Source organism: Ranitomeya variabilis, chromosome 2, assembly GCF_051348905.1.
Source record: "Ranitomeya variabilis isolate aRanVar5 chromosome 2, aRanVar5.hap1, whole genome shotgun sequence".
NCBI classification, from domain to species: domain Eukaryota; kingdom Metazoa; phylum Chordata; class Amphibia; order Anura; family Dendrobatidae; genus Ranitomeya; species Ranitomeya variabilis.
Window position 1 is genome coordinate 209,038,979 of NC_135233.1, and position 24,718 is coordinate 209,063,696.

Sequence of the window (24,718 nt, forward strand, 5' to 3'; positions counted from 1 at the left end):
GGCACCTCTTTATTGTTTTTTCCACCCTGTTTTAAATGGGTTAACTATGAATTTACCCTTTGACCGCACATTATGGTTTTTATGTCACTCATATTTTCAGAACAATCCACTATTCAGTATCTACTCGTTTTGTGACAAATGTTAAGGCCATGTGCACACGATTCCATTGCGGAATTTTCCGCAGCGGTTTTGATAAATCCGCAGTGCAAAACCGCTGCGGTTTTTCCTGCGGATTTATCGCGGTTTCTATTGCGGATTCCGCTGCGGGTTTACACCTGCAGTTTTCTATTGGAGCAGGTGTAAAACCGCAGCGGATTCCGCACAAAGAATTGACATGCTGCGGAAAATAAACCGCTGCGTTTCCGAGCGTTTTTTCCGCAGCATGGGCACTGCGGATTGCATTTCCCATAGGTTTACATGGTGCTGTAAATGCATGGGAAACCGCTGCGGATCCGCAGCAAAATCCGCAGTGTGTGCACATAGCCTAATGGTTATGTATTCTGCTCAGGTGTCCTCTTGTATTGCTTTGATCCTTGGGGTCATTTTTCTCCATTCTTGGTTTGTTATGTTAGATATTTATTACCCTTTTTCCAACAAAATATTAAGATTTCTTGATCACTTTTGATCCATTTAGTTCTTGCACATCTCTTTTTTTTGGTCTTGTCTTAGATTACATTGCAAAAACCTGCTGACAGATTCCCTTTAACGCTGTAACATTCTTTATTATTACTACGTACTTGAATGTCACCAATCATTTTACAAAAAAGGGACACGTTTACCAGCGATAATGACACATAAACACGAATTGGATGCAGGAAAGCAATTGGTAGCGGTGATACAAGACTGACGATATAAAAGATACAATGACGGTTAGAGTTTACGCCAAAATCAATATGCGGACTACAATGAAAGGAGGAACATCTCCGGTGTTGGCTAGGTGACATGGAAATGTGGAGGTTCTCAAGAAGTGACACACCATGGAATATATCTGGAAACGTTCACCCAATGTTCTCCCAAATAATCCCATTTTGTGTCTTTTTTCTCCATTTTTGAAGTTTTTTTGTAAAATTACAAGAACAAAAGCTTCTTTTCTGGAGTCTACCTTTTGGGAAAATATGTTCAGTGCGAATTGTAGCGCTCCAACAGGCAGCACTGAGCCAACAATTACAATGAGACATGTATTGTGCAGCTCATTACGAGTCAGGAAATGTCACTTCTACACTATACACAGCAAACCAGGTATGAGGGCAAGAAGTCAACCCAACTGATCGATCGTCCCCACTGTGTGTGATATAATCTTCGGTATTAAATTGGATCTGTCACCATACAAGCTGCACATATTATTAAATAGATTTCTCAGACCTGTTGGGGCTGGTGTACTAACTTTGAAAAATCCAAGAAAAAGTGGCTGTGTAATCCTGATATGAAGACGAGCATGTTATAACTGGATCGTAAAATGCTCATTCTAATGTCTGGCATCTGGATTAAACAGCATTCTGGTATGGTATTTCAAAGTAAATACACCAGATTCATCAAGTCTAATAGACCTATTTAAAAGTGTATGCAGTTTGCATTGAGAAACCTGGTGACAAGTCTGCTTTGACTTGTTAACAAATAATAAAAGTGATAGGTACCCCAACAGATCCACCCCCTGCTCCCGTTCCCAAAATGAACCAGTCCTGTTTTGACATTCAGGCTTTTTGATGCAGTTTTTACAGCCCCAATATTCACCTGATAAGACTCCCACTGATCACTGGTCTTCGTTTACTGTGATGTTGCATTGAGATCTCCAAAATTTCACATAACGGCTTGGAAAAACCCCTTTAAAGATTTTTCACTACTGTTTGTATCTGCCCACTTCATGATAAAGGGGTTGAGATGCTGATAAAATTGTTTGTCTTTTTTTTTCTCTACACTCCTTTTGTGGATACATTGGCTTCTGAAAATTTCCATGTCCAATATACAAATTTCCTCTTAAACAACAGAGGAGGTGGTAACAGAGATCTGACTCTGGGGGCGTTTACTTTTTCCCCATGTATGACAGTACCCAATCATAGGAAGGCAGCATCATATATGGGGGGAAAAAGCAAATGCCCCCAGAGAATGTCAAAACAAGCATGATCTGGTGAGACCAATATGTCTTACTTGATCATACTGAAATCTTTCACTCCTGTCACTTACTGTTATGACAGCACAGGGAGGACAGAGCTAAAGCATGGAGCACCAGAGCAATGAAGAACATTGTGTGAGCACACAGCAGCTTAGAGCCCCATAGCAGTGAGGAGCATCATACAAGCAAACAGTCCCAGTAGAGGAGAGCTGCAACGTGGAGCAACAGAACAGTGAGGAGCATTGTGCCAACAGTTTCGGGAGAGGAGAGCTGCAGTCTGAAACACCATAGCAGTTAAGAGCAAAATTTGTCACATACAATGCTTTGGACCTACTAAAAGTGTCAGGGAATACCATCAATCTCCTGATTCCTCAATACATGTAGCAGTTCCAGAGAGTGGTTTGTAACAAACACTGCTGGCAATATGCTCCTCATTGCAGCTCTCTACTCCCAACACTATATGCTTGCACAATGCTCCGTGTTGTAGCTCTCCTCTCCTAACAGTGCTCCTCACTGCAGCACTCCTCTCCTTACACTGTGTGCTCACAGGATGTTCTTTGCTGGAGCTCTCCTCTTGACACTGTGTGCTTGCTGCAAGATGCTCCGTGCTGCAGCTCTCCTCTACCAACACTGTATGCTTGCACGATGCTCCGTGCTGTAGCTCCCCTCTCCCAACAGTGCTCTTCACTGCAGCACTCCTCCCCCTTACACTGTATGCTCACAGGATGTTCTTTGCTAGAGCTCTCTTCTCTCGACAGTGTGATTGCTGCAAGATGCTTTGTGTTGCAGCTCTCCTCTAGCAACACTGTATGCTTGAACGATGCTTCTCACTGCAGCACTCCTCTCTTTTCACTCTGTGCTTGCAGGATGTTCTTTGCTGCAGCTCTCCCCTCCCGACACTGTGTGCTTGCATGATGCTCCTCACTGCAGCGCTCCTCTCCCAACACTGTATGCTCACAGGATGCTCTTTGCTGCAGCTCTCCTCTTCCGACACTGTGTGCTTGCAGGATGCTCCTCTCTGCATTTCTCTCCCCCAGTGCTATAATGGCAAGAATGAGGAGTTCTTAGTTTGGTCAAGTGAGACATTAGTCTCACCCAATCACAGTGAAAAAGGTTGTTCTAAACTTCTCAAGGGGCATAAACTGTTTTTTTTAGTTATGATTGGGCAGCATCATAGAGGGGAAAAAAAAAACAGCCCTCAGAGAAGAATCTGTTGCCACTCCTTGAAGAGGAAAAGTTGCAAAATGGGTGGAGTATAATTCAGAAACCAACATCTCCACCACGGGGTGGAGAAAAATAAAAGGAAAAAAAAAACATTGTAATTAGCTCTACAATCCCTTTATAGGGTAAGCAGGTACAAATTTTTTTAAAAAAACCTAGTGCCTATAGATAAATGCGGAAAATCTATATTAATTTCTCATTATATAAATTAGTTGGGAAGTAATGACAATGGATAAATCTGTAGTCTCTCAATATTGTGTTAGAATGTTCTATAACACGGACGAGCACAGAGAGACCGGTCGGTAAAACAAATGTTTGGACAACAACTATCTAAGTTGTACAAGGTCTATCTGCATGCACAAGATACATAAAACCTGTGCTGGTTCCTTATTTCTTGCAGTCTGTTGGTCTGTGTAAAAGTTTTCTCCTGTTAGTTCCATAAAATAACATCCAAAATATGTCTGAAGCTACAAATGTGGAGGATCCCTTTAAGACTTTAAGAAATCTGCAAACATCATGCTGTTTATTTAAAGAAATAAAAATTATTGAGAACAATTAAACAAATTTGTAGTCAGCAATATTGAAATAGTTGAAGCGTTACACAGAAGAGGAGATGAGAAAATGATTAATTATTCGGAGTCATTAATGAAGAGAACAACCAATGGGGTAAGTCCTGCACTAATTAAAGAAACAACTTTTATCGTTATTTTTTCTGGGTAACTCCGCTCTCCTGAAGATTCTGTAATATGTTTTCTGCATCTTAAGATACCAGTGTTCTTCACTATTTCCTAGTGTAATCTAGACATGATGGATGATCTGCGTGATTACATGGGATGTACACAACAGCAGAGATATTTGGGGGCTTAGAGCATCAAATATTTGCAGGGAACGGGTTTCATTAATGGTTATCAAAACTATTGTGGCTTTCTACAATAGAGTTTGTTACTTCCTTTAAAGGGGATTTCCACTTGTGAAATAAAGCGCTAGTTGAGCATATCTCTAGCCCATTCCCTGTCATTTCGACTGTCAGAGACAGCGCTCAGCCACCATTACATTTTGGACCTCTCATTCTAGCGAACGGTGGAGGGTGGGTGGGACTCTTGTGCCGATCAACCAGCTGTGACCTTTCTAGTGGATAGGTAAAAATTGGTAAAAAGTTTTTGATAAATATCTTTGTACCGTGATAGCCAGTAGATAGAAAAATATTTAGAATTCTCCTCAGTGGTTGATATTTTGCCATTAAAAGGTATCAACCACTGAGGACTCTCAATTCTAAAGAGTTCAAATTTTACTTTCATTTCTGTGCTCAATCACAAACACTAGACTAACGTTGACCAACCTGTCGATATCGACAGGCTCAGCAGACAGTCTAATATGTATGGGGGATCCCAATAGTTGGCGGAGAAAAGAATCCGGCATGTTGGATGTCTAGCAACGAGTCTCTCATAAAAAACACAAGAGCGCTTGACAGAGAGACGTCCCGTCCTGTGTATGGAGGAGTCGGGTGAGAAAGCTGCTGGATTCACAGGCTTTCTATAGGACTCCTGGCTGCGGTTATACCGCTTTTTACATGACAATACTGAATGAAATCATGGGCCGCTATAAATCACTAAGCTCAGCGCCTCTCCCACTATTCTGTGCTGCACTCACAAAGAATGTCAAGCAGCAGCTGCAAAAGCAAGCAGGATTTTAGGGTGTATAAAGACAGAAATAAAATCTGGTGATGTCAATGTATTTTTGCCCCTCTAAAAATCACTTGTAAGGCCACATCAAAGATATGGGATCCAGTTTTGGGCTTCACATTTTAAGAAGGAAGCTATAGTCCGTTCAAAGGTGTCTGTCAGCAGTTTTGACCCCTGACCAGAAATAATGATAGTAAATAAGCCGGATTACTCACCGGTAATGCTCTTTTAGTGAGTCCACGACAGCACCCTACTGGAGAGAGGGATCCGCCCCGCAGGAACAGGAAACCTATTGAGAAATAAAAGGGGGCGGTCCGCCTCTCCTCCTCAGTTTTGATTTCAGAGTACCCGGAGGACCGCCAATATTAGGCAAATATCATTTATTTCATTCTTTAAACTTATTTGCTTATGATTAAAAGGATTTTACTCAAATAATATGCATTATATTAATATAGGGAGGGATGTAAGAGGGTGCTGTCGTGGACTCACTAAAAGAGCATTACCGGTGAGTAATCCGGCTTTTTACTCTTCGCCACGACAGCACCCTACTGGAGATCTTTCAGAGACCATCACCTAGGGAGGGGACCACCGTGCTGAGGACAGTCCTGCCAAAGTCTAGGTCAGAAGTTGACGATAGGTCTAGCCTATAGTGGTTATAAAATGTAGAAGGATTTGACCACGTTGCCGCCTTACATATAGTTTCAATCGGGACGTCTCCCCTCTCTGCCCAGGAGGATGCCATCGCTCTGGTAGAGTGTGCCGTTATGCCTTCCGGAGGGTTTTCTTTCCTCGCGGAGTAAGCCAGTCTGATAGCCTCTCTGATCCACCGGGATAAGGTGCTTTTTGTTACTCCATGACCCTTCTTGACACCCTGGAAGGAAATAAACAGAGCCCTACTCTGTCGCCAGCTACTGGTCTTTTCAATGTATTTTAACACTACTCTTTTAACGTCTAGAGTGTGATATTTTTGTTCTTCAGGAGTGGAGGGATTACTGAAGAAAGTGGGCAAGATTATTTCTTGTGACCTGTGGAATTTTTTCGCTACTTTGGGTAGGTAGGAAGGGTCTGGTTTAAGAATTAACTTATCCTGAAAGGTTAACAAAAAAGGTGGATCTATAGAGAGTGCTTGGATGTCACTGATTCTCCTAGCTGAAGTCAGTGCTACCAAGAGGGCCGTTTTTAGTGATAGACATTTAATTGGTATTGAGTCTATTGGCTCGAATGGAGAGTCTGTTAGGGCTTGTAAGACTAAATTTAAATCCCAGGGTGGAATTCTAGGTATGATAACTGGATTCATTCTTTCGCAGGCCGTAATAAATCTGGATACCCATCTATCCCCCGCAATGTTATGGCCATAGAGGGCTCCTAGTGCTGAAACATGAACCTTTAAGGTGTTTACAGTTAGACCTAGTTCTCTCCCTTTTTGAAGAAACTCCAGGATAGAATGTATCGGAATCTCTGACGTGTTGGTAAATGTATGGAATTGAAAAAATTTTCTCCATACTCTTGTATAGATTTTTGTGGTGGAGGGTTTTCTACTATGGAGAAGCGTATCAATTAAACCCCCCGAGAATCCTCTCGATCTTAGCATCTGCCTCTCAAGTTCCAGGCCGTCAGGTGGAGATTGTCCACCTGAGGGTGGAAAAACGGACCCTGGAAGAGAAGGTTGGGCGTTGAGGGGAGGACCCAAGGATCTGAGACCGACATGGTCCGTAGCCATGAGAACCATGGTCTCTTGGGCCAGAATGGAGCTATCAGTACAACTCTCGCCCCTTCTTCTCTGATTTTGCGTATAACTTGAGGTAGCAATATGATCGGAGGAAATGCGTACGCCAGACTGAACTGCCAAGGGGCTTGGAGAGCGTCCAGAATGTCCGGATGATCCGCTGGAGATAGAGAAGCAAATCTCCGGACTTTTCTGTTTTTCCTTGTGGCGAAAAGATCTATCTGAGGACGGCCCCAAAGAGATATTATGTCCAGAAATATTTGCTGGTTTAGACACCACTCTCCTTGCCTTAGGGTGTGTCGGCTTAAAAAGTCCGCCTGCTGATTGCTTGCTCCCCTTATGTGCAGTGCAGTAAGGGATGTTAGGTGACTTTCTGCTAGATTTAAGATTTCCGTAGCAGAAGACATCAGAGTCTCTGATCGCGTACCTCCTTGCCGATTTAGATACGCCACCGTGGTGGTGTTGTCGGACAGGACTCTGACGTCTTTCCCCCGAATCTGTGGGAGGAAATGGTATAAGGCGTATTTTACAGCATTCAGTTCTTTAAAGTTAGAGGAGCTGCAATTTTCTTCCATGCTCCATAACCCCTGGCAATAATCGTTCCCCATATGAGCGCCCCATCCATGAGGACTGGCGTCAGTGGTTATGGTGTGAGATGGCGTTATTACCCATGGAACCCCACTCAACAAATGGTTTGAGTCTAGCCACCACTCTAAGGAAGTTAAAACCTCCTGAGATAAGGTTATTTTTGTATTTAGGTGACCAAATAACCGTCTATCCTCTTGTAAAATTTGATGTTGTAGTACTCGAGTGTGGTGTTGAGCCCATCTCACTGCTGGTATACAAGAGATAAGAGACCCTAGTAACGACATAGCTTGTCTTAGGGATATACGAGGATTAGTTATTGCGGCTAGGACTTTGTGTCTGATCAGTAGGATTTTTACCTGCGGCAGGAGACACTTTTGAGATATGGAGTCTAACTGGAACCCCAAGAACGCCTGACGGGAAAGCGGAGTGAGTCTGGATTTGTCGGTATTGATTATCCAGCCCAGGTCCTGTAGAGAGGAAATTGCGTGAGCTAAACGATCAGCACATTGAGTAACTGAATTTCCTATTACCAAAAAGTCATCCAGATAGGGCACAATCAAAGTTTCCTTCTGGCGTAGGTATGCCATCACCTCTAGCATTATCTTGGTGAAGATCCTCGGCGCTGTTGAGAGGCCGAAGGGTAAGGCCGCATACTGGAAGTGACGAACCTCGTTGTTGATTTTTACCGCCACTCTGAGGAATTTTTGGTATCTGTTATGAATGGGGAGATGATAGTAAGCATCCTTTAGATCAATGCCCCCCATCATACAGTTTGGGAAGAGGAGTTTTATGGTGGACCTAATGGACTCCATTTTAAATGTATAATCTTCAATGAATGAATTGAGTTTTTTAAGGTTTATGATGGTTCTGAAAGAACCGTCGGGCTTAGAGATTAGGAATAGGGGAGAGTAGAATCCCCTACCCTCCTGTCCCATCGGTACTTGGACTAGGACCCGTTTTGATATTAGGGTTTGAATTTCAAGCTCTAGAGCCTGTTGCTGTATAGGCGAGCTGAGAGTTGTTATAATATAAGACTCGTGGGGCACACGAGAGAATTTTAATTTAATTCCATCTCGGACGATATTTAAAACCCACGAGCTAGATGTTATCTTCTCCCATTGGGTGGTGAAAAATTTAAGTCTGCCCCCAACTGGTATGTCCTCAGTATTTGTTGTCTTTTGGGGGGTTGGGTCTTCTAAACATGGTACCTCTCTGCTTGTCGTCCTTAGGGGTCCATGTTGTAGACCTATCTGTTTGCCTCCTTTTGCCAAACGGCCTCCTCTTAAAGGCTCTCCTGTAAAAGGGAATAGAGGATTCAGGAAAAGCTTTCTTCCTGTCCTTTGCCTTTTTGAGTATGTCATCTAAGGTTTTACCAAAGAGGTACTCACCCTCACATGGGATTGCGCATATTTTGGATTTAGATTGCGCGTCCCCTTTCCAGCTCTTCATCCATAGAGCTCTTCTTGCGTTATTTACAAGGCCCGCAGATCTTGCTGCTAAACGGAGTGAGTCGGCGGAGGCGTCTGCCAGAAAGGCCGCTGCTCCTCGTATTAAGGGGATGGCTGCTCTTAGTTTTTCTCTCGAGCTTTTCTTTTCAATTTGCTGGTCTAACTGATCAATCCAGATGATCATTGACCGGGCCGCGCAAGTACTGGCTACTGCAGGTTTGAATATTCCTGTAGCCGCTTCCCAGGAACGTTTAAGGGATGATTCAGCCTTACGATCCAAAGGATCGACCAATAGTCCCGCATCCTCCACAGGTAAAGTGGATTGTTTGGAGGTAGAGGCTACAGCCGCGTCGACTTTAGGGACTTTGGTCCAAGTAAGAAGCTCCTCGTCACTAAACGGATATTTGCGTTTTGAGGCTGAGGGTAGAAAGCCTCTCTGATCTTGCTTCTCCCACTCTCTTTTGATTAATGTTTTCACTGCTGGTATAACCGGAAAACATCTCCTCTTTCTGTCTGCCAAACCCGCGAACATTATCTCTTGCGCGGTTTGCGCACCCTTAGACTCCTCACACCCCATGGTATTTCGAATGGATTTTACCAAGTTGTCCACACTGTCTAAGGGGAAACATGAGCGTCCCTCAATCTCTGATGAGGATGATGACGCTGGACATGATGATAGGGAGGCATCTGACAGTATCGGTTGGTCACTATCGGAGTCTGACACAAGTGTCGGTGTTTTAGATTTAGAACTACGCGGTTTTTCCTGGGTCATATTTTTTAGTTCTTCTCTAATAATGGCCCGTAGGTCCGTAATGGACACTGCTGCTCCCTGTGTTGTTTCTTTAAAACAGTCCTCACAAAGTTTTTTGGGGTATGAGTCAGGGAGGGGCTGGTTACACAAGGCACATTCCCTGTGCTTCGTTTTTTGTCGTTTTTTGCTCTAAGCGTGTAAGTAGAGAGAGAAAGGGAAAAGAGAGATATAGGGAGACAGCGTTAGCTTAATAGGCAGAGTTCACAACTCACCCAGTGAAGCAAATAATACCGGATCAGAAGGCCGAGATCCTGTTCTGGAACCGTCGCTTTTACGAGCGGTGTCCGAGGATCCTCTGGCGTGATCTTTGGCGGGGGGTACTGGAACTCCGGTTGTAGGGTCCATGGCACCTGGGGATGACATCTCTGCATCGCCGTTTCAGCGTTAGTGAGCGCTTTAAATAGAGCGCCAAAACATTGTTTTTTTTTGTTTTTTTTTCTTTTTTTTTTTCGCGCATGCGCAGACAGTGCCGCTCCCCTGCCCTGGATCCGGCCTAGGCACCCCGGAAGTCCAAGATCCACTTCCGGGGTAGCCTGTATTTGCGGCGGTCGGCGCGTGTGCGGCCCGGGATTCAACGCCGGGCCGCGAAGGAAGGTCATCTTACCCGCTCCTGCTGCCGTACCGCACGCTGGGAAGGACGCCGGTCTGCCTTTCCCGGACCCGGCCGTCTGCCCGCTCCATCAGACGAGGGGGGAGCCGTCTAACGGAACTCCCCCGACGCTGCTTCTGAGCCGCAGCCCCTGCCGTTCTCTCGGATACTGCGCAGGCGGCATGCAAGCCCAGGTATGGTTTCTCATTCGGAAGTCCTGTCGTTCCCGCAGGAACAGGAAACCTAAACTGAGGAGGAGAGGCGGACCGCCCCCTTTTATTTCTCAATAGGTTTCCTGTTCCTGCGGGGCGGATCCCTCTCTCCAGTAGGGTGCTGTCGTGGCGAAGAGTAAAACATACTTATAGCATTTTTATTATTATACATTTTTATAGCGCCATTTATTCCATGGCGCTTTACATGTGAATACGGGGCAAATATAGACAAATACATTAAGCATGAGCAAAAAACAAGGCACACAGGTACATAAGGAGGGAGGACCCTGCCCGCGAGGTCTCACAGTCTGCAGGGGATGGGTGAGTATACACTAGGAGAAGGTAGAGCTAGTTGTGTGGCGGTTCCGTAGGTTGAGGATCACTGTAGGCTTGTCGGAAGAGGTGAGTCTTCAGGTTCTTTTTGAAGGTTTCTTCGGTAGGCGAGAGTCTGATGTGTTGGGGTAGAGAGTTCCAGAGTATGGGGGAAGCACAGGAGAAGTCTTGGATGCGGTTGTGGGAAGAAGAGATAAGAGGGGAGTAGAGAAGGAGGTCTTGAGAGGATCGGAGGTTGCGTGTAGGTAGGTACCGGGAGACCATGTCACAGATGTATGGAGGAGATAGGTTGTGGATGGCTTTGTATGTCATTGTGAGGGTTTTGAACTGGAGTCTCTGGGTGATAGGAAGCCAGTGAAGGGCTTGGCATAGGGGAGAGGCTGGGGAATAGCGGGGAGACAGGTAGATTAGTTGGGCAGCAGAGTGTAGGATGGATTGGAGTGGTGCCAGAGTGCTAGAGGGGAGTCCACAGAGTAGGATTTTGCAGTAGTCAAGGCGGGAGATGATAAGGGCATGCACTAGTGTTTTTGTGGTGTCGCGGTCAAGGAATGCGCGGATCCAGGAAATATTTTTGAGTTCGTTGCTGCAACTGACCCCCAGATACGCCGTCTGTAAATAAGAGTAATCAAGACATATTGTATGCTTGTGTTCCTGTGCTTCCATCCTGCACCCGTATGCTTCCCAAAATATGTTTCCTGCAAATATACCAGTCCAATCATGTGCAGCCATCAAGCCCCCACAAAGGAAACAACACCATCTGACCACCCACATGGACCCGCAGAAGCGTCCCCCACGTGAAACAGCCGTTGGCCCTCCCCGCACCTGTCAGTCCCAGGAACCCCGTCCACAGACCCACCATGGTTCAACAAAGGACCTCGTCCACACAGCTCATGGGTGAGCGCCGCATCTCCTCCGCCCCTGCACCAGCTAATTATTTTAAGGCTAGAGAACAACCTCTCTACACTAACTTGGGTTAGTGGCAAAGCAGTAGCCACACAGGCAACATATCTAACAATTTCAGGGTATAAAGGAATTGCCTCGTGCACAGTCAGTTTTGATTAAAGATTGAACTCTTCTACTTTGAGAGCAAGTGAAAAATTTTGCTGAAGTATGGTCAATCTGTTTTCTATGGGAGTGGAGTCTTTCTCCCTGCGGCAACGCTTTTGCCTGCTCCATGTCATCCAAATGCTTTTCGAAATCAAACTCCTCATCTGATGATGAAGAAACGGCAGCAGCAGCACTGGCAGGACCCGAGTCCTCTTGCTCTTGGCCGTCCAGTAGCTCATCCTAACTGCTACCTCAATCACAGCTTCTTTTCCTTTAGTAAGTTGTTGATCATTATCCAGCAATATACGATGACTCGGGTCCACATAAACAGCTGCCAGAATTTTATTTTCTAATAGCAGTGTCTCTCTCCGTTTCATTGAAGCAGCAATGCCATCTGTAATTAAACTTCCTCTTTGGGACAGGCAAAACAATAAGTTTATCCACTCCTTTATAAAAATGCCAGGAGTTAAATCCTCAGCTTGCATTATTTCCTACGGCATCACTACCTGACACTACTTCATCGCTTTCTGTATCAATATGTATTACCAAAAAAACATAAATGTATACTGACAAAATTTAAAAAATAAAAAAAAGTGTATTTGATGGTGTAGCGCCTTCTGTAATACCTACAAATGCATGAAAAACCCATCATTTTTTATTATCACAGTTTCTACAGTCAGAAACCACCAATAATAGGAGAATGACACATTGTTCGGGGCTCGTCAATGGGTATTGAAGTAGAAAACGCTCAGAGAGATATCAGACAGGCCTTAGATTTTGAGGAAGACCATAACAATACATGTGAGACGCTCTACAGCCAACAGACAAGACCCTATATTGTAACATAAGAACGTTACAAGATAATAATAATGCCAACCATGTGTTATTTCTCAAAGGGATGACAAATGAAAAAATCATTGCCAAGAATGGGAAATCGGGAAGCTTTTGCCAGCTTGTAGAGCAGTGGTAAGGAGGAAAAGAAACCAAAGAAGTAAGCTGTCAGAGAAAGGCTAAATGGCTAAGACTCGGAAGAAGAAAAGAGCAAAAAATACAATACATATAATCCACACAGAAAAGATACATATTCATATTATATGCGGTGGGAGAAACAATGGCTGCCCCACTTGTGATCTGCACACATGCACGAGAGAGAACATTGTACAGTGATTAGGTTTTTTTTGTGGTCTGTGGGTGCGTCTGGTGCCGAAATGTAGTAAAGACTTTTTGCACAGTAAGGAGAAAGTGTGTGTATGAATGGATAGAGAAATTCAAGGTAGGTTTCACAAGAGGAAGGAGCCGGACTCTCATCCACGCCCAAGAGGACGTGGTAAAGCATCCCTCCCTACAGACCTGATCTTGCCCCATCGGACATGGTAAAGCATCCTCCCTAGATCTTGCTCTACCAGACGTGGTAAAGCATCCTCCCTATAGACCTGATCTTGCCCTATCGGACAAGGTAAAGCATCCTGCCTATAGACGTGATCTTGCCCTACCAGATCTGGTAAAGCATTCTCCCTATAGATCTGATCTTGCCCCATCGGACGTGGTAAAGCATCCTCCCTATAGATCTGATCTTGTGCCATCGGATATGGTAAAGCATCCTCCCTATAGATCGGATCTTGCCCCATCGGACATGGTAAAGCATCCTCCCTATAGATCTGATCTTGCCCCATCGGATATGGTAAAGCATCCTCCCTATAGATCTCAAAACTAGTTAAGAAGAGAGGGCACTCACCGTCAGAAGTCTTTACAGTCCTTTATTGTGGCATAAAACAGTAGTAGCAGGTCTTACAGGTAAACGCAGGTGTCATGAGACGACGGCCCGTTTCGCGCAGGTGCGCTTCTACAGGTCTACAGGGTAGACCTGTAGAAGCGCACCTGCGCGAAACAGGCCGTCGTCTCATGACACCTGCGTTTACCTGTAAGACCTGCTACTACTGTTTTATGCCACAATAAAGGACTGTAAAGACTTCTGACGGTGAGTGCCCTCTCTTCTTAACTAGTTTTGATTTCACATGGACTGTGGTTTTCCAAGAGGTGCACCCCGTCCTTCAGCTCTGGCGGTACAGACACACATGCAGCGGTTAATTCCGGTCCTCTGATACAACTAGCTGGTAGTGCGGATTGTTTTTCTTTTTCTTTTTTGCTCCCTATAGATCTGATCTTGCCCCATCGGACATGGTAAAGCATCCTCCCTGTAGACCTGATCTTGCCCCATCGGACGATCACCTGATTTATTTTATGGCATTTGTTGGTATTATTATTCCTTGCTCATTATTTTTATTGGATTCACTTTTTTTCCCATAGTATGTGATTAGTTTTTCCTAATTCGGGCACTTACGGTAAATTGAACACGTATTTTGGCTCTTACAAGGATGGTTGTAACATAGACCCAGTTTAAGAACGCGACCCTGTCTGGTGTTCATGATTATTCCACCTATCCCCACATATGCATGTTTTTATCGTGTATAAAATGTTTAAAGGAATTACAACAAAGAAAAACTTTTTTAATATTATTACAATTTGAAGCTGGATCACTTTTCTTTTTTCAATATAGTTTTGGACGCTAGCGGCGGCATGATGGCGGCATTTTCTGCAGGGAAGTCATCAAGCAGGGCACAGTTTGTATGCCCTGAGGAAGGCGCATTAGGGAGCTGGTGGGTATATGTAACGGGGAGCAGAAACCGGCCAGCGGGACACAATTTTGGCCTGGTGTACATTAAAAAGACGCTTACGGTGGAATTAAGTTTCCAAAGTAAGATCCAAGCAAATTTGACACTTACTTTGTAATGCAAAGTATTGTCTTTGTAAAGTATGCCATGAAAGTCATTACTGCTAGTGATGAGCGCAAGTGCTCGTTACTCGAGTTTGCCGGGTCTGCATCGCGGGTGCTCAAGTGACATGCCCCACGGCTGCATGCTTCCCAGACAGAAAACATGTGGGGATTGTCTGCCATGGGCATCCCTGTATGTTCTGTGTCTACCTAACAGCTATGAAACATGCGGCCGCGAGGACTCGAACATGTCACTGGAGTACACGCGATACTCAGGAAGACTAAATGAGCACTTGCGCTCATCACTAATTACTGCATTTTACGTAGCGCGGTGGTCCGTAGACAGCAGTCCTATGCAACGCATACACACAGCACTTGTAATTTCTATCACTTATGGTCCACAGTTTCTTGCGTTGGGAGACACAGGACAATCAGGAGCAGAAATAGATTAGAGTCAATCATGTAACAATGCACGTACAAACAACACCCAAGGTTTGACAGACTGGACAGTCCGCAGGAAGGTTTACTTTTGGCAGATTAGTCCTGCACCGGACACACATTTCTCTTCCCAACATTTACGTCTTCCTTCACCGGGTTCCACAAGTCATAGGACACCTAGAAGAAACCATGCAGTAGAGGCTTGCTACACTACAGGAGTAGCAGAGCATGCAATGTTAGCAGTGAGTGCGCAGCTTTAACCCTCTGTGATTTGAAGATAAAGGACTTTGAGCAAAAATGACTTTAAAATAAAATCCACAAAATCTTGCATTTGCTCCTATATCATCAGTTAGCCGCTTGCCACTTACGTAGAAGACTATGAAGGGTAGGAACCTCACATGCCCACAAATCCACCACTATGGCCATGTTAGAGGAAACTAACTAACTAAACAGACCCCATCGATAAACTGTTCTCTGCTCTTCTTCCAACCTACTATTGCCCTTCATTGTTATTTCTAGTCAAATAAAGCTACAAGACCTCTCTTGTGCTGCCCTATACTCTGGAAGAGGCTTTTATTTGCTCACTTTCAAATAACTGAATCAAATCCATCTACGGTATGTAAAAAAATATTATTTTTAAATCTATTTCCACTATAATACCGATGTTCATGAAAAGTGTTTGTCTTTCTTTTTAACTGTATCTAATACCGGTATTAAAAAGTTATTCCCATTTTCTACAGAGATTGATATTGTTGGATAGAGCTTCTAAAAACAAGCACTTTTGCAATTTACTGCTTATTAAAATTTGCAGCCGTTTTTGAGATATCGACACTTTTGTTTTTAGCTCATTGCCTAAGCAACTGACCACCGCTGCAGTCTAGCTTGACAGCACTGCGCTATCTGCCCGGTGGTCAGTCTCCAAGGCAACGAGCTGTAAACAAAAGTGGTAATATCTCAAGAACAGCACAGAATTTTAATAAGCAGTAAATTGAAAAAAATGATTGTTTTTACAAGCTCTATCAGAAAATACCTATTTAAGAAGTTGAGAATAATTGATAATTCTATTTCCTTGTAGTAAAACAGCAGATGCACGGCTTGACTGTGCATAGACAAAAAAACAGTGCCTAGAGTAGGAATCTCCGACCTGTTGGAATTAGAGACCACCATCCTCAAGCATGGATGTCTGCTCCAACCATGTACGCCCAAAGAGCATCACAGCTCAGCCCTAGTCCAAGGTCGGTCAACGAAATACAAGGATTGGAGAAATGCAAGTCTTAATGCTCTGCCACAGAGCCGTTTTCTTTTCATGTATGGACATCATTTTTGCTCATTCAGTGTATAATAGACCCGAGTTTATTAGAGCTAGTCAGAGAGCGAGTCAGGCAAAGTTGTAAGTGAGAGGACAGACTCGCAAACTCTACTCACGGGCACCGTGCTGCGCTGGATCCTTGGCGGAGGAGGTCGAGGAGGGGGGACCTTTTCTTGCTGTATCAAAATGGAAACTGACATATCAGTTACAAGAAACATAATTCATCCATGTATCTTATTGTAACTTTATCCATCGAGTTCCATCTTCTGTGGGTAAGACCAAGTCCAATCGACCTCCAGGATCAAAAACTTTCGACAACGAGATATCCATCTCTTGGCAATAAAATGAATCAAAATTCATCAAAATGCAATAGCCATAGCATTATTGAGAAAATTATATAACATGATATACAGTATACATTTAATAATAATAATAATAATTTTATTTATATAGCGCCAACATATTCCGCAGCGCTTTACAACTTATAGAAGGGACTTATACAGACAACAGACATTACAGCATAACAGAAATCACAGTTCAAAACAGATACCAGGAGGAATGAGGGCCCTGCTCGCAAGCTTACAATCTATGAGGAAAAGGGGAGACACGAGAGGTGGATGGTAACAATTGCTTTAGTTATTTGGACCAGCCATAGTGTAAGGCTCGGGTGTTCATGTAAAGCTGCATGAACCAGTTATCAGCCTTTTAAAGGGTATCTGTCAGCAAGATTTTGCTATGTAATCTGGGAGCAGTATGATGTAAGGGCAGAGACCCTGATTCCAGCAATGTGACACTTGCTGATCTGAATGCTGTTGTTTTTGATAAAATCACAGTTTTCTCTAGCAGAGCTCAGAATGTTGAGCTGTGTATAACTCCGCCCATATCACTAATTGGGCGCTTTCTGTGTACACTGGGCATAGACAGAAAGCTCTCAATCAGTGACGGGATGGGGTTACACAGAGCAGGAGGACTAGACAGCACGAGCCACCTAGCCCTATAGTGATAATCTCCTGCAGATTAAACACTGTATTGAAACAGCAACACACAGCCTAGTAAGTGACACATCGCTGGAATCAGGCTCTCAGCTCCTACATTATGCTACTCTCAGATTACATAGCAACAATCTGTTGACAAGTTCCCATTAGATAATATGAAAATATAGTTCTTTTCTTACGCTCGATATAAAGTATGAAACAGAATATTTAGATTTTATAAGTGAATACTCAGAGATTTCATCTCTTAGCCCATGCAAGTCTACCTAATCCATGAATTCCTGTAATTCAGAAGCTGGGATTGATCCAGTCTCTAAAGGTGAAGAATAAGTCCAGATGGGTCCAAGTATTTCATTTTCACTGATGCCCACTATAACCAGGATCACAGCAGGCAGTAAGGTAGCATTGCCACATATCGGAAAGTGGGAAGCCCCCAATTAATAGTGCTCACTTATTCTATATTTGTATCCATGAAGCAGCAGCAATATTCAATACAAATACTTCTGACACCAAAGACCATTCTGGGTGTGGAGAGACATTGCTCGTCACAGTTGGTTGGGTGATTAATTTCGCTCATACTGAGAAAATGATAAATCTAATAAAGACTTGTGAAACCCATCAATCAATAACTGGTCGTTGCTTCGTATCAGAACATTACAGATAGAACGGAACACGTTAAAGTGTAGTCGTCGTTTTAATCCTTATTTCATAAATCAATAGTACACAAGAAAGTAAGAAACTTTGTAATATATGAGAGCGATCCGCTTCTTTACTCATAGAACACAGACGTTCCCAAAGCTGAGACATGACAAGACAGTTGGTGCTTCTAACATTCTATGGAGGGGGAGGAGCTAGAGGCCGACACAGCCAATCAGATGCAAGTTCTGAAATGACAGTTACAATTCCCCATAGAACTTTATGAGCACCAACTGTCATCTACCTATCTCAGTAATGGGAAAATCTGTATTCACTGAAGACACATTTTACTTGGGAATTGAAAAGTTTGAGAATGAATAATCAGTCCAGGGGGAGAAAGAAGCTGATTTCTCTAAAATATAATACAGCTTTTATTATACTATTGATTAATGAAAATATATTAAAACGATGTTTACTCTTTAAAGGGTGACTCCCATGCGTATTATTGGTTTTGCAATTTACTTTGCAGCCATGCTTGAGATATTAACACTTGTTTGTCAACAGTTCATTTTTGTAAGAGGCCGATCACCGCTCCTGTGAAGCAGCGGTGGCCGGACATGTGCAGTGCTTGCATATGTTTCCTATTGAGCTTGTCATAGTTGTTCTTGTTGCCTCCTAATCCCGGCCAGCTATGGCGTAGTGTTTACAAGCTAGACAGCAGCGGTGGTCGGTCTCCTAGGCAATGAAATGTAAACAAAAGAAAAGAGTACTAAATATCTCTAGGAAGGCTGCAAAATTTAACAAGCAGTAAATTGCAAAAGTGCTTGTTCTGACAAGATTTATGAAGATGAGAGTGACCCTTTAGGAACCGAAAGAACCGTATTTGTAGAAAAGAACTGTAAATATAGGAAGCAAAGTAGATGGGAAACAATGACTACCAAGGATGCATGCTGGTGAGATCAGCACAATGATCCGCTAGCTATCAGTCGCCCACATACTGCTCTTCTCTACATTCACATACTACATAGCATCAGAGTTGGACTGGGTGGCAAGGACTGACCAGTAACATTGACGCTATGGGCGAAACTGTCAGGCTACATGCAAATATTACATTGCCCTTTTTCACAAATTTACTTCTGCTTCTATATAGTAATAAACGAGGCACTTTGGGGAATGAATGATGAGATTCTGCTTTGTCTGTACATAGAGAATCAAATATATTATGCCAAGTACTGCTCATGTTGGGGGTGAGTGTTTTATTCCTGTACAGAGGCCCACCAGAGGATTCACCGGCTGCCCTGTGGGCCAGTCCGAGCTTGAAAACAACCATTTGCAATAAAATTAACTTTTTTTTTCTAATATGTCATGAATGATGGCCATAAAAATTGCATATATGCTGTTGATTTAACCCCAAAGCTATTGCACTTAATTTGTAACTATGCCATGGTTCGTACAGCAGAAATAGCAATCAATGGACTTTTTTTGCAATGTGCACGATTGCCTTTTAAACTGACATTAAATTACTCAGAAAATTCGAGTTTACATATTGCAGAAATGCTGCACTGGCATGGAATCTGTTAATCTCCTTCTGTAGCACCATCTAAACATGGAGGTGGAAGCACTGGGACTTAGCCAGCCTAGAAATCTGCGTCTGGCATGGGCTTCTCTGGAACGATTCACTCTTCCCACTTCTAGTAAAGAGACAAAAACATGATCATATGGTTCCCATCACAGGTTCTAAAATGTGCAGAGACAGAAGAGTGGGACGTTCTTCCTGCCCAACTTGGGCTGCTAGCAGATGTGCCAGACAGTAACACACACATGGATGGAGAGCTGCACCTGTATTCACTTTGCCTGCTACATATTCCCTGTTATTACAAATTAGTCGCACAAGAAATTTCATATATTTAGTCAAGTAAACAACAGATTTTCTTTTTTTCCCAGATTTTGAAAAATAAAAGAAAGAGCAGCATAAAAATTAATATTCACATCAGAAGAACACAAAAATAGGAACAGCAATGAGTATCAGTAGGGGTAGGAAGGACCCCATGCATCTTTTAGTATATATTGCCAAAATATAAAGAAGATTTGACAATAAGTGTTTGCTATGCAGTCTGAGGGCAGCATGATGGAGGTACAGAGACCCTGATTCCAGTGATGTGTCACTTACTGGGCTATGTGTTGTTGTTTCAATAAAAAAAAAGTGTTTTATTAGTAGGAAATTATCACTGCAGGACTAGGTGTCTCATGCCTTCTGGTCCAGCCACGCCCCCACCACTGAATGGGCAGCTTTCTGTAAATATACTGTGTACACAGAAAACTGCCAATTAGAGGTGTGGGCATTCTGAGCTCTGTTAGATCTCCTGCAGATAAAACTGTTATTGTATCACAACTGCTGCACCCAGAGAACTATGCAATATATCGCTGGAATCAGAATCTCTATTCCTACATTATGCTGCTGTCAGATTACATAGGAAAACCTGCTGACATATTCCCCTTAAAACAACTGGATTCAAATTTTTGAGCTGATAAAAGTGGTAAGAGGATTTTATGTACAGGACTATTTATTTGGTAGCCAGTGTGGAAAGTGGCTAGAAAAATCTGGAGGCCCCAGCACATCTCGCATTGCTTAGCATCAACCCATTGATTTAAAAGAAAATCATGTCATGTCACATTCCCCCTTTGGTGGAGCTGTAGAAAAATTGGAAACTTGCTGACAGCTTTCTCTACAGATTACAGGCAGGTGGGAAACCTTGTGAACAACATAACCTATTACCTCTATAAAAAGTCACTGACCGTGCTTCTGACAACTTGCTCTCACGTGATTTATCATAGGATAAATGCTTCTGCTTTCCTATCTTTTAAGATTAATACAGGTATAACAAATAGGTGGGCTTTTCATTTAGGGCAGATAAGTCAGTGGACAAGAACAGGTCCCATGCATGCAAGTGGAAGGATTGAAAGATCTAGCACCTACAATGCTGGCAGAATGACTGCAGTGAAACTGCCTCCTCAAAAAAATAGTTACAAGATATGATAATCGGGACAATTCCTGGACATTATATTGGAATATGCTCCAATAAAAGTGGAAGGTGAGAGCAGAAAGAGCATGCATTGCTATACCTTACGCTGAAAGAACAAATATGAAAATTTCCATGAAGAAAGGAAAATCTTTCTAAGTTTCTTCTTTTCAATCTGGGTTCTGTTCTATTTAGCAGCAAGGATAGCAGCACTATGCTTACCCAAAATACAGCAGCCCCCATCCCATCTTCCAAATGTACAGACCCCAGAAAAAAAGTTGGTACCCGTATTAAAGCTGATCTATCCAGGCTGTCATGACTAAGGCAATGAGACTAAAGTGTACAAAACCTTATTCTATTCCTAGTCTTCCTCTATATAAACCATATGGCTACTTACCTGAAATATATATATATATATATATAGACATGGTCAATGACCTTAAGAGAGCTGAGACCAGAGTCTCAAACATTACCATTAGAAACACACTGTCGTCATGGATTAAAATCTGTCAAGGCACAAAGGTCCCCCTGCTCATGCCAGTACATGTCCAGGCCTGTTTGAAGTTCGCCAATGACCATCTAGATGCTTTAGAGGAGGTATGGGGGAAGATCATGTGGTCAGATGAGACCAAAATAGAACTTTCTGTTATCAACTTCTCTCCCTGTGTTTGGGAGGAAGATGAAAGATAAATACAACCTCAAAAACACCATCCCAACAGTGCAGTATGGTTGGAGAAACATCAAACTTTGGGGGTGCTTTTCTACAAAGGTGACAGGACGATTGTACTGTACTGAAGGGAGGATGGATCAGTCATGTATGGAAATATTTTGGCTAATAACCTCCTTCCGTCAGTAAGAGCACTGAAGATGGTTGTTCATGCATAACAACGACCCGAAACACACAGCCAGGGCAACTAAGGAGTGGCTCAGTAAAAAGCATTTCAAGGTCCTGGAATGTTCTAGCCAGTCTCCAGACCTGAACCCAATAGAAAATCTTTTGAGGGAGCTGAAACTCAATGTTGCCCAGCAACAGCCCCGAAACCTGAAAGATCTGGAGAAGATCTATATGGAGGAGTGGGCCAAAATCCCTGCTGCAGTGTGTGCAGACGTGGTCAAGAACTACAAGAAAAGTCTGACCTCTGTAATTGCAAACAAAGGTTTCTGTACCAAATAGTAAGTTCTGTTTTTCTATTGTATCAAATACTTATTTCATGCAAAAAAAAAACATTAATTATGTAAAAATCATACAATGTTACATTATGGTTTTATTTTTAGATTATGTCTCTCACAGGTGAATTGTGCCTACGATAAGAATTACAGACCTCTCCATTCTTTGTAGGTGGGAAAACCTGCAAAATAGGCAGAGTATCAAATACTTATTTTCTCCACAGTATATACTGTAGCAGAGCCAGATAGGACAGGGTTAAGGTCTTGATTAGATGCACCCACCTAGCTTTTTTTTAACTAGAACCAGGGACTGTGGTCACTAGAGGTGTCAGTCTGCAGGATGTTTAGCAGAGTGGAGTGTGCTGCTGGTGAGTGACCAGTCAAAATGTGAGCTGTAGCTGAAAGAGAGACGTTCTAGGGTCTCTGTCTGAATGGAGACTACATGGGTCAGCTAGGAAAGCTGGGCAGTCTGTGTTGGTGCTGCAGAGAACCGTGTGGAAGCTGCAGCCTGTTCAGTGTGAACTGTGCACATACATATATATTAACACTGTGACACACATACATATTATGTATTTTTTCCAGTCCTCAAGTTATAGTATAGGACCGATTTCTTCTTCACTCGGCTTAGAGTGGTTGTCACTTCCCTTCCCCCACAGAAGACGAATATGAAGTCGAGCTCTTATATTACGATAATAACAATTTTTCTTGCATAAGACCCTTACATTTGGAAAAACAAAGTACTCCTCCGGTGACAGTACCCACAAATTCAGCAGCGAAATCTGCATTTTTATCTTTAGTATTTTCTTTATAGATTTCGGTGACCCGTGCTGTAAAACTGACAACATAAAGCTCCGGTAAATAAAGCTGGTAACATAAGAATCTGACAGTTCCCATAGCAGCACACTGGAAAGCCTTGTGCTGCCGCGGATTCCCATCACAGTGACGCTTCTGCGTGTATCTAGTGCTGAGGAGCTAACTCTTCTGCTGTCACTTCTTTGTGGCTCGAAGCTGCAGGTAAAACGTTGGATGGGGCTCCGCTACAGGGGCACAAGTTCATTTAATAATGAAGTTGGGGGCTAAGTAGCCCACGAGCTCCTATCCCGCTTGTTCACCCAGGCCCGATTTAGGGTGATGAACTATGGATGTTTTCACGGGTTGTATGCAAATGATGCCACTGCTGTACAGAAGTCTATCTAAACATATTCTGTGCTTACAAATGCAAGATCAGTAAGCGTGAAAATCAGCAGAGACTCAATGGTGGCCTGATTTGCCTACAGCTTGTGAAAGGTCTGGAGCTTGTTGCTCCTGACCGGAGTTTGTATGTGTCTGTGCCCCATGACAGATGCTATTTAAAGTTAATATTCTGGCAGAAACTAAAAAGTCGTTTTTTGCCTAGAGATGGTCTGATCTTCCAACGCCTAAGTTCAAGCTTTCTCCTGTCTACCAGGACGGATAGATGGCTCACATCTACATGTAATATGGAAACTAGAGAAGAAGACGAAGCAACACACTGACAGTGGCATGTAGCGCTTCCAATGTTTCTAATAAACGTACCCAGAATACTTTCACCGTATACAGCAGCACCTAATAAAAGCACAACATAGTACTAGTAATACTGGCCTGAAGAATTTAAGATACATTTACCAAATGTTCAGAATTCAAGTCTATGTAATTCTGTAAACTGGAACCTATGGCAAAAATGTTTTGGGGGTTTCTAAGATCATTAGAGATGACTGGCTCTTTTGAAATTCGAATTTGCCAAATTTTCCCCCAAAATTTTGATTTGCGATTAAAAAATTTGAGCAAATTTCAATACTGGAAAGCTTTTAATTGCTCGTAAAATACACATTGGGAAGAGGAGAGAGAGAAACTCACTGACCATAAGAGCTTACACTACAGGAGAAAGGACCTGCTGACCATAAGACCTTACACTCTACAGGAGAGAGATGACCCTACTAATCATAAGAGCTTACACTTTACAGGAGAGAGAGGACCCCACTGACCATAAGGGCTTACACTCTACAGGAGAGAGAGGACCCCGCTGACCATAAGAGCTTACACTCTACAGAAGAGAGGACCCCACTGACCATAAGAGCTTACACTTTACAGGAGAGAGAGAGGACCCCGCTGACCATAAGAGCATACATTCTACAATAGAGAGAGGACCCCGCTGACCATAAGAGCATACACTCTACAGGAGAGAGAGGACCCCACTGACCATAAGAGCTTACACTCTACAGGAGAGAGAGGACCCTACTGACCATAAGAGCTTACACTGTACAGGAGAGAGAGAGGACCCCACTGACCATAAGAGCTTATACCCTACAGGAGAGAGGACCCCACTGACCATAAGAGCTTACACTCTACAGGAGAGAGGACCCGGCTGACCATAAGAGCGTACACTCTACAGGAGAGAGAGAGAGGACCCCGCTGACCATAAGAGCATACACTCTACAGGAGAGAGAGGACCCCACTGACCATAAGAGCTTACACTCTACAGGAGAGAGAGGACCCTACTGACCATAAGAGCTTACACTCTACAGGAGAGAGAGGACCCCACTGACCATAAGAGCTTACACTCTACAGGAGAGAGGACCCCGCTGACCATAAGAGCGT

At 43.3% G+C, this 24,718-nt stretch overlaps 2 protein-coding genes across 9 annotated transcripts in view; both read right to left on the reverse strand.

Annotated features, from left to right (window-relative positions):
- Positions 1-24,718, reverse strand: part of DENND1A (DENN domain containing 1A) — an 851,690-nt gene that overhangs the window by 24,621 nt on the left and 802,351 nt on the right. For 5 of the 8 annotated variants that reach the window (XM_077283537.1, XM_077283534.1, XM_077283535.1 and 2 more), the window contains one exon: positions 16,404-16,463. The exons of the other annotated variants lie outside the window; for them this stretch is intronic. In XM_077283537.1, the coding sequence (XP_077139652.1) occupies positions 16,404-16,463 (60 nt within the window). The remainder of the gene's footprint in view (positions 1-16,403; positions 16,464-24,718) is intronic. 8 annotated transcript variants of the gene reach the window in all.
- On the reverse strand, positions 8,174-9,962 carry LOC143804925 (lamina-associated polypeptide 2, isoforms alpha/zeta-like). Its single transcript, XM_077283533.1, has 2 exons — positions 9,818-9,962; positions 8,174-9,715 (listed from the first exon to the last, which is right to left on the reverse strand). Exons 1-2 carry the CDS (start codon positions 9,947-9,949, stop codon positions 8,489-8,491), a joined length of 1,359 nt encoding a protein of 452 aa, XP_077139648.1. The 5' UTR covers positions 9,950-9,962; the 3' UTR covers positions 8,174-8,488.

Bases quoted from the DNA above. Each gene is read 5' to 3' on its own strand.
- LOC143804925 (XM_077283533.1), bottom strand. From the start codon at position 9,949: ATGTCATCCCCAGGTGCCATGGACCCTACAACCGGAGTTCCAGTACCC. The intron at 9,716-9,817 runs GTATTATTTGCT...TTACACGCTTAG, and splicing joins GATCTCGGCCTTCTGATCCG to AGCAAAAAACGACAAAAAAC.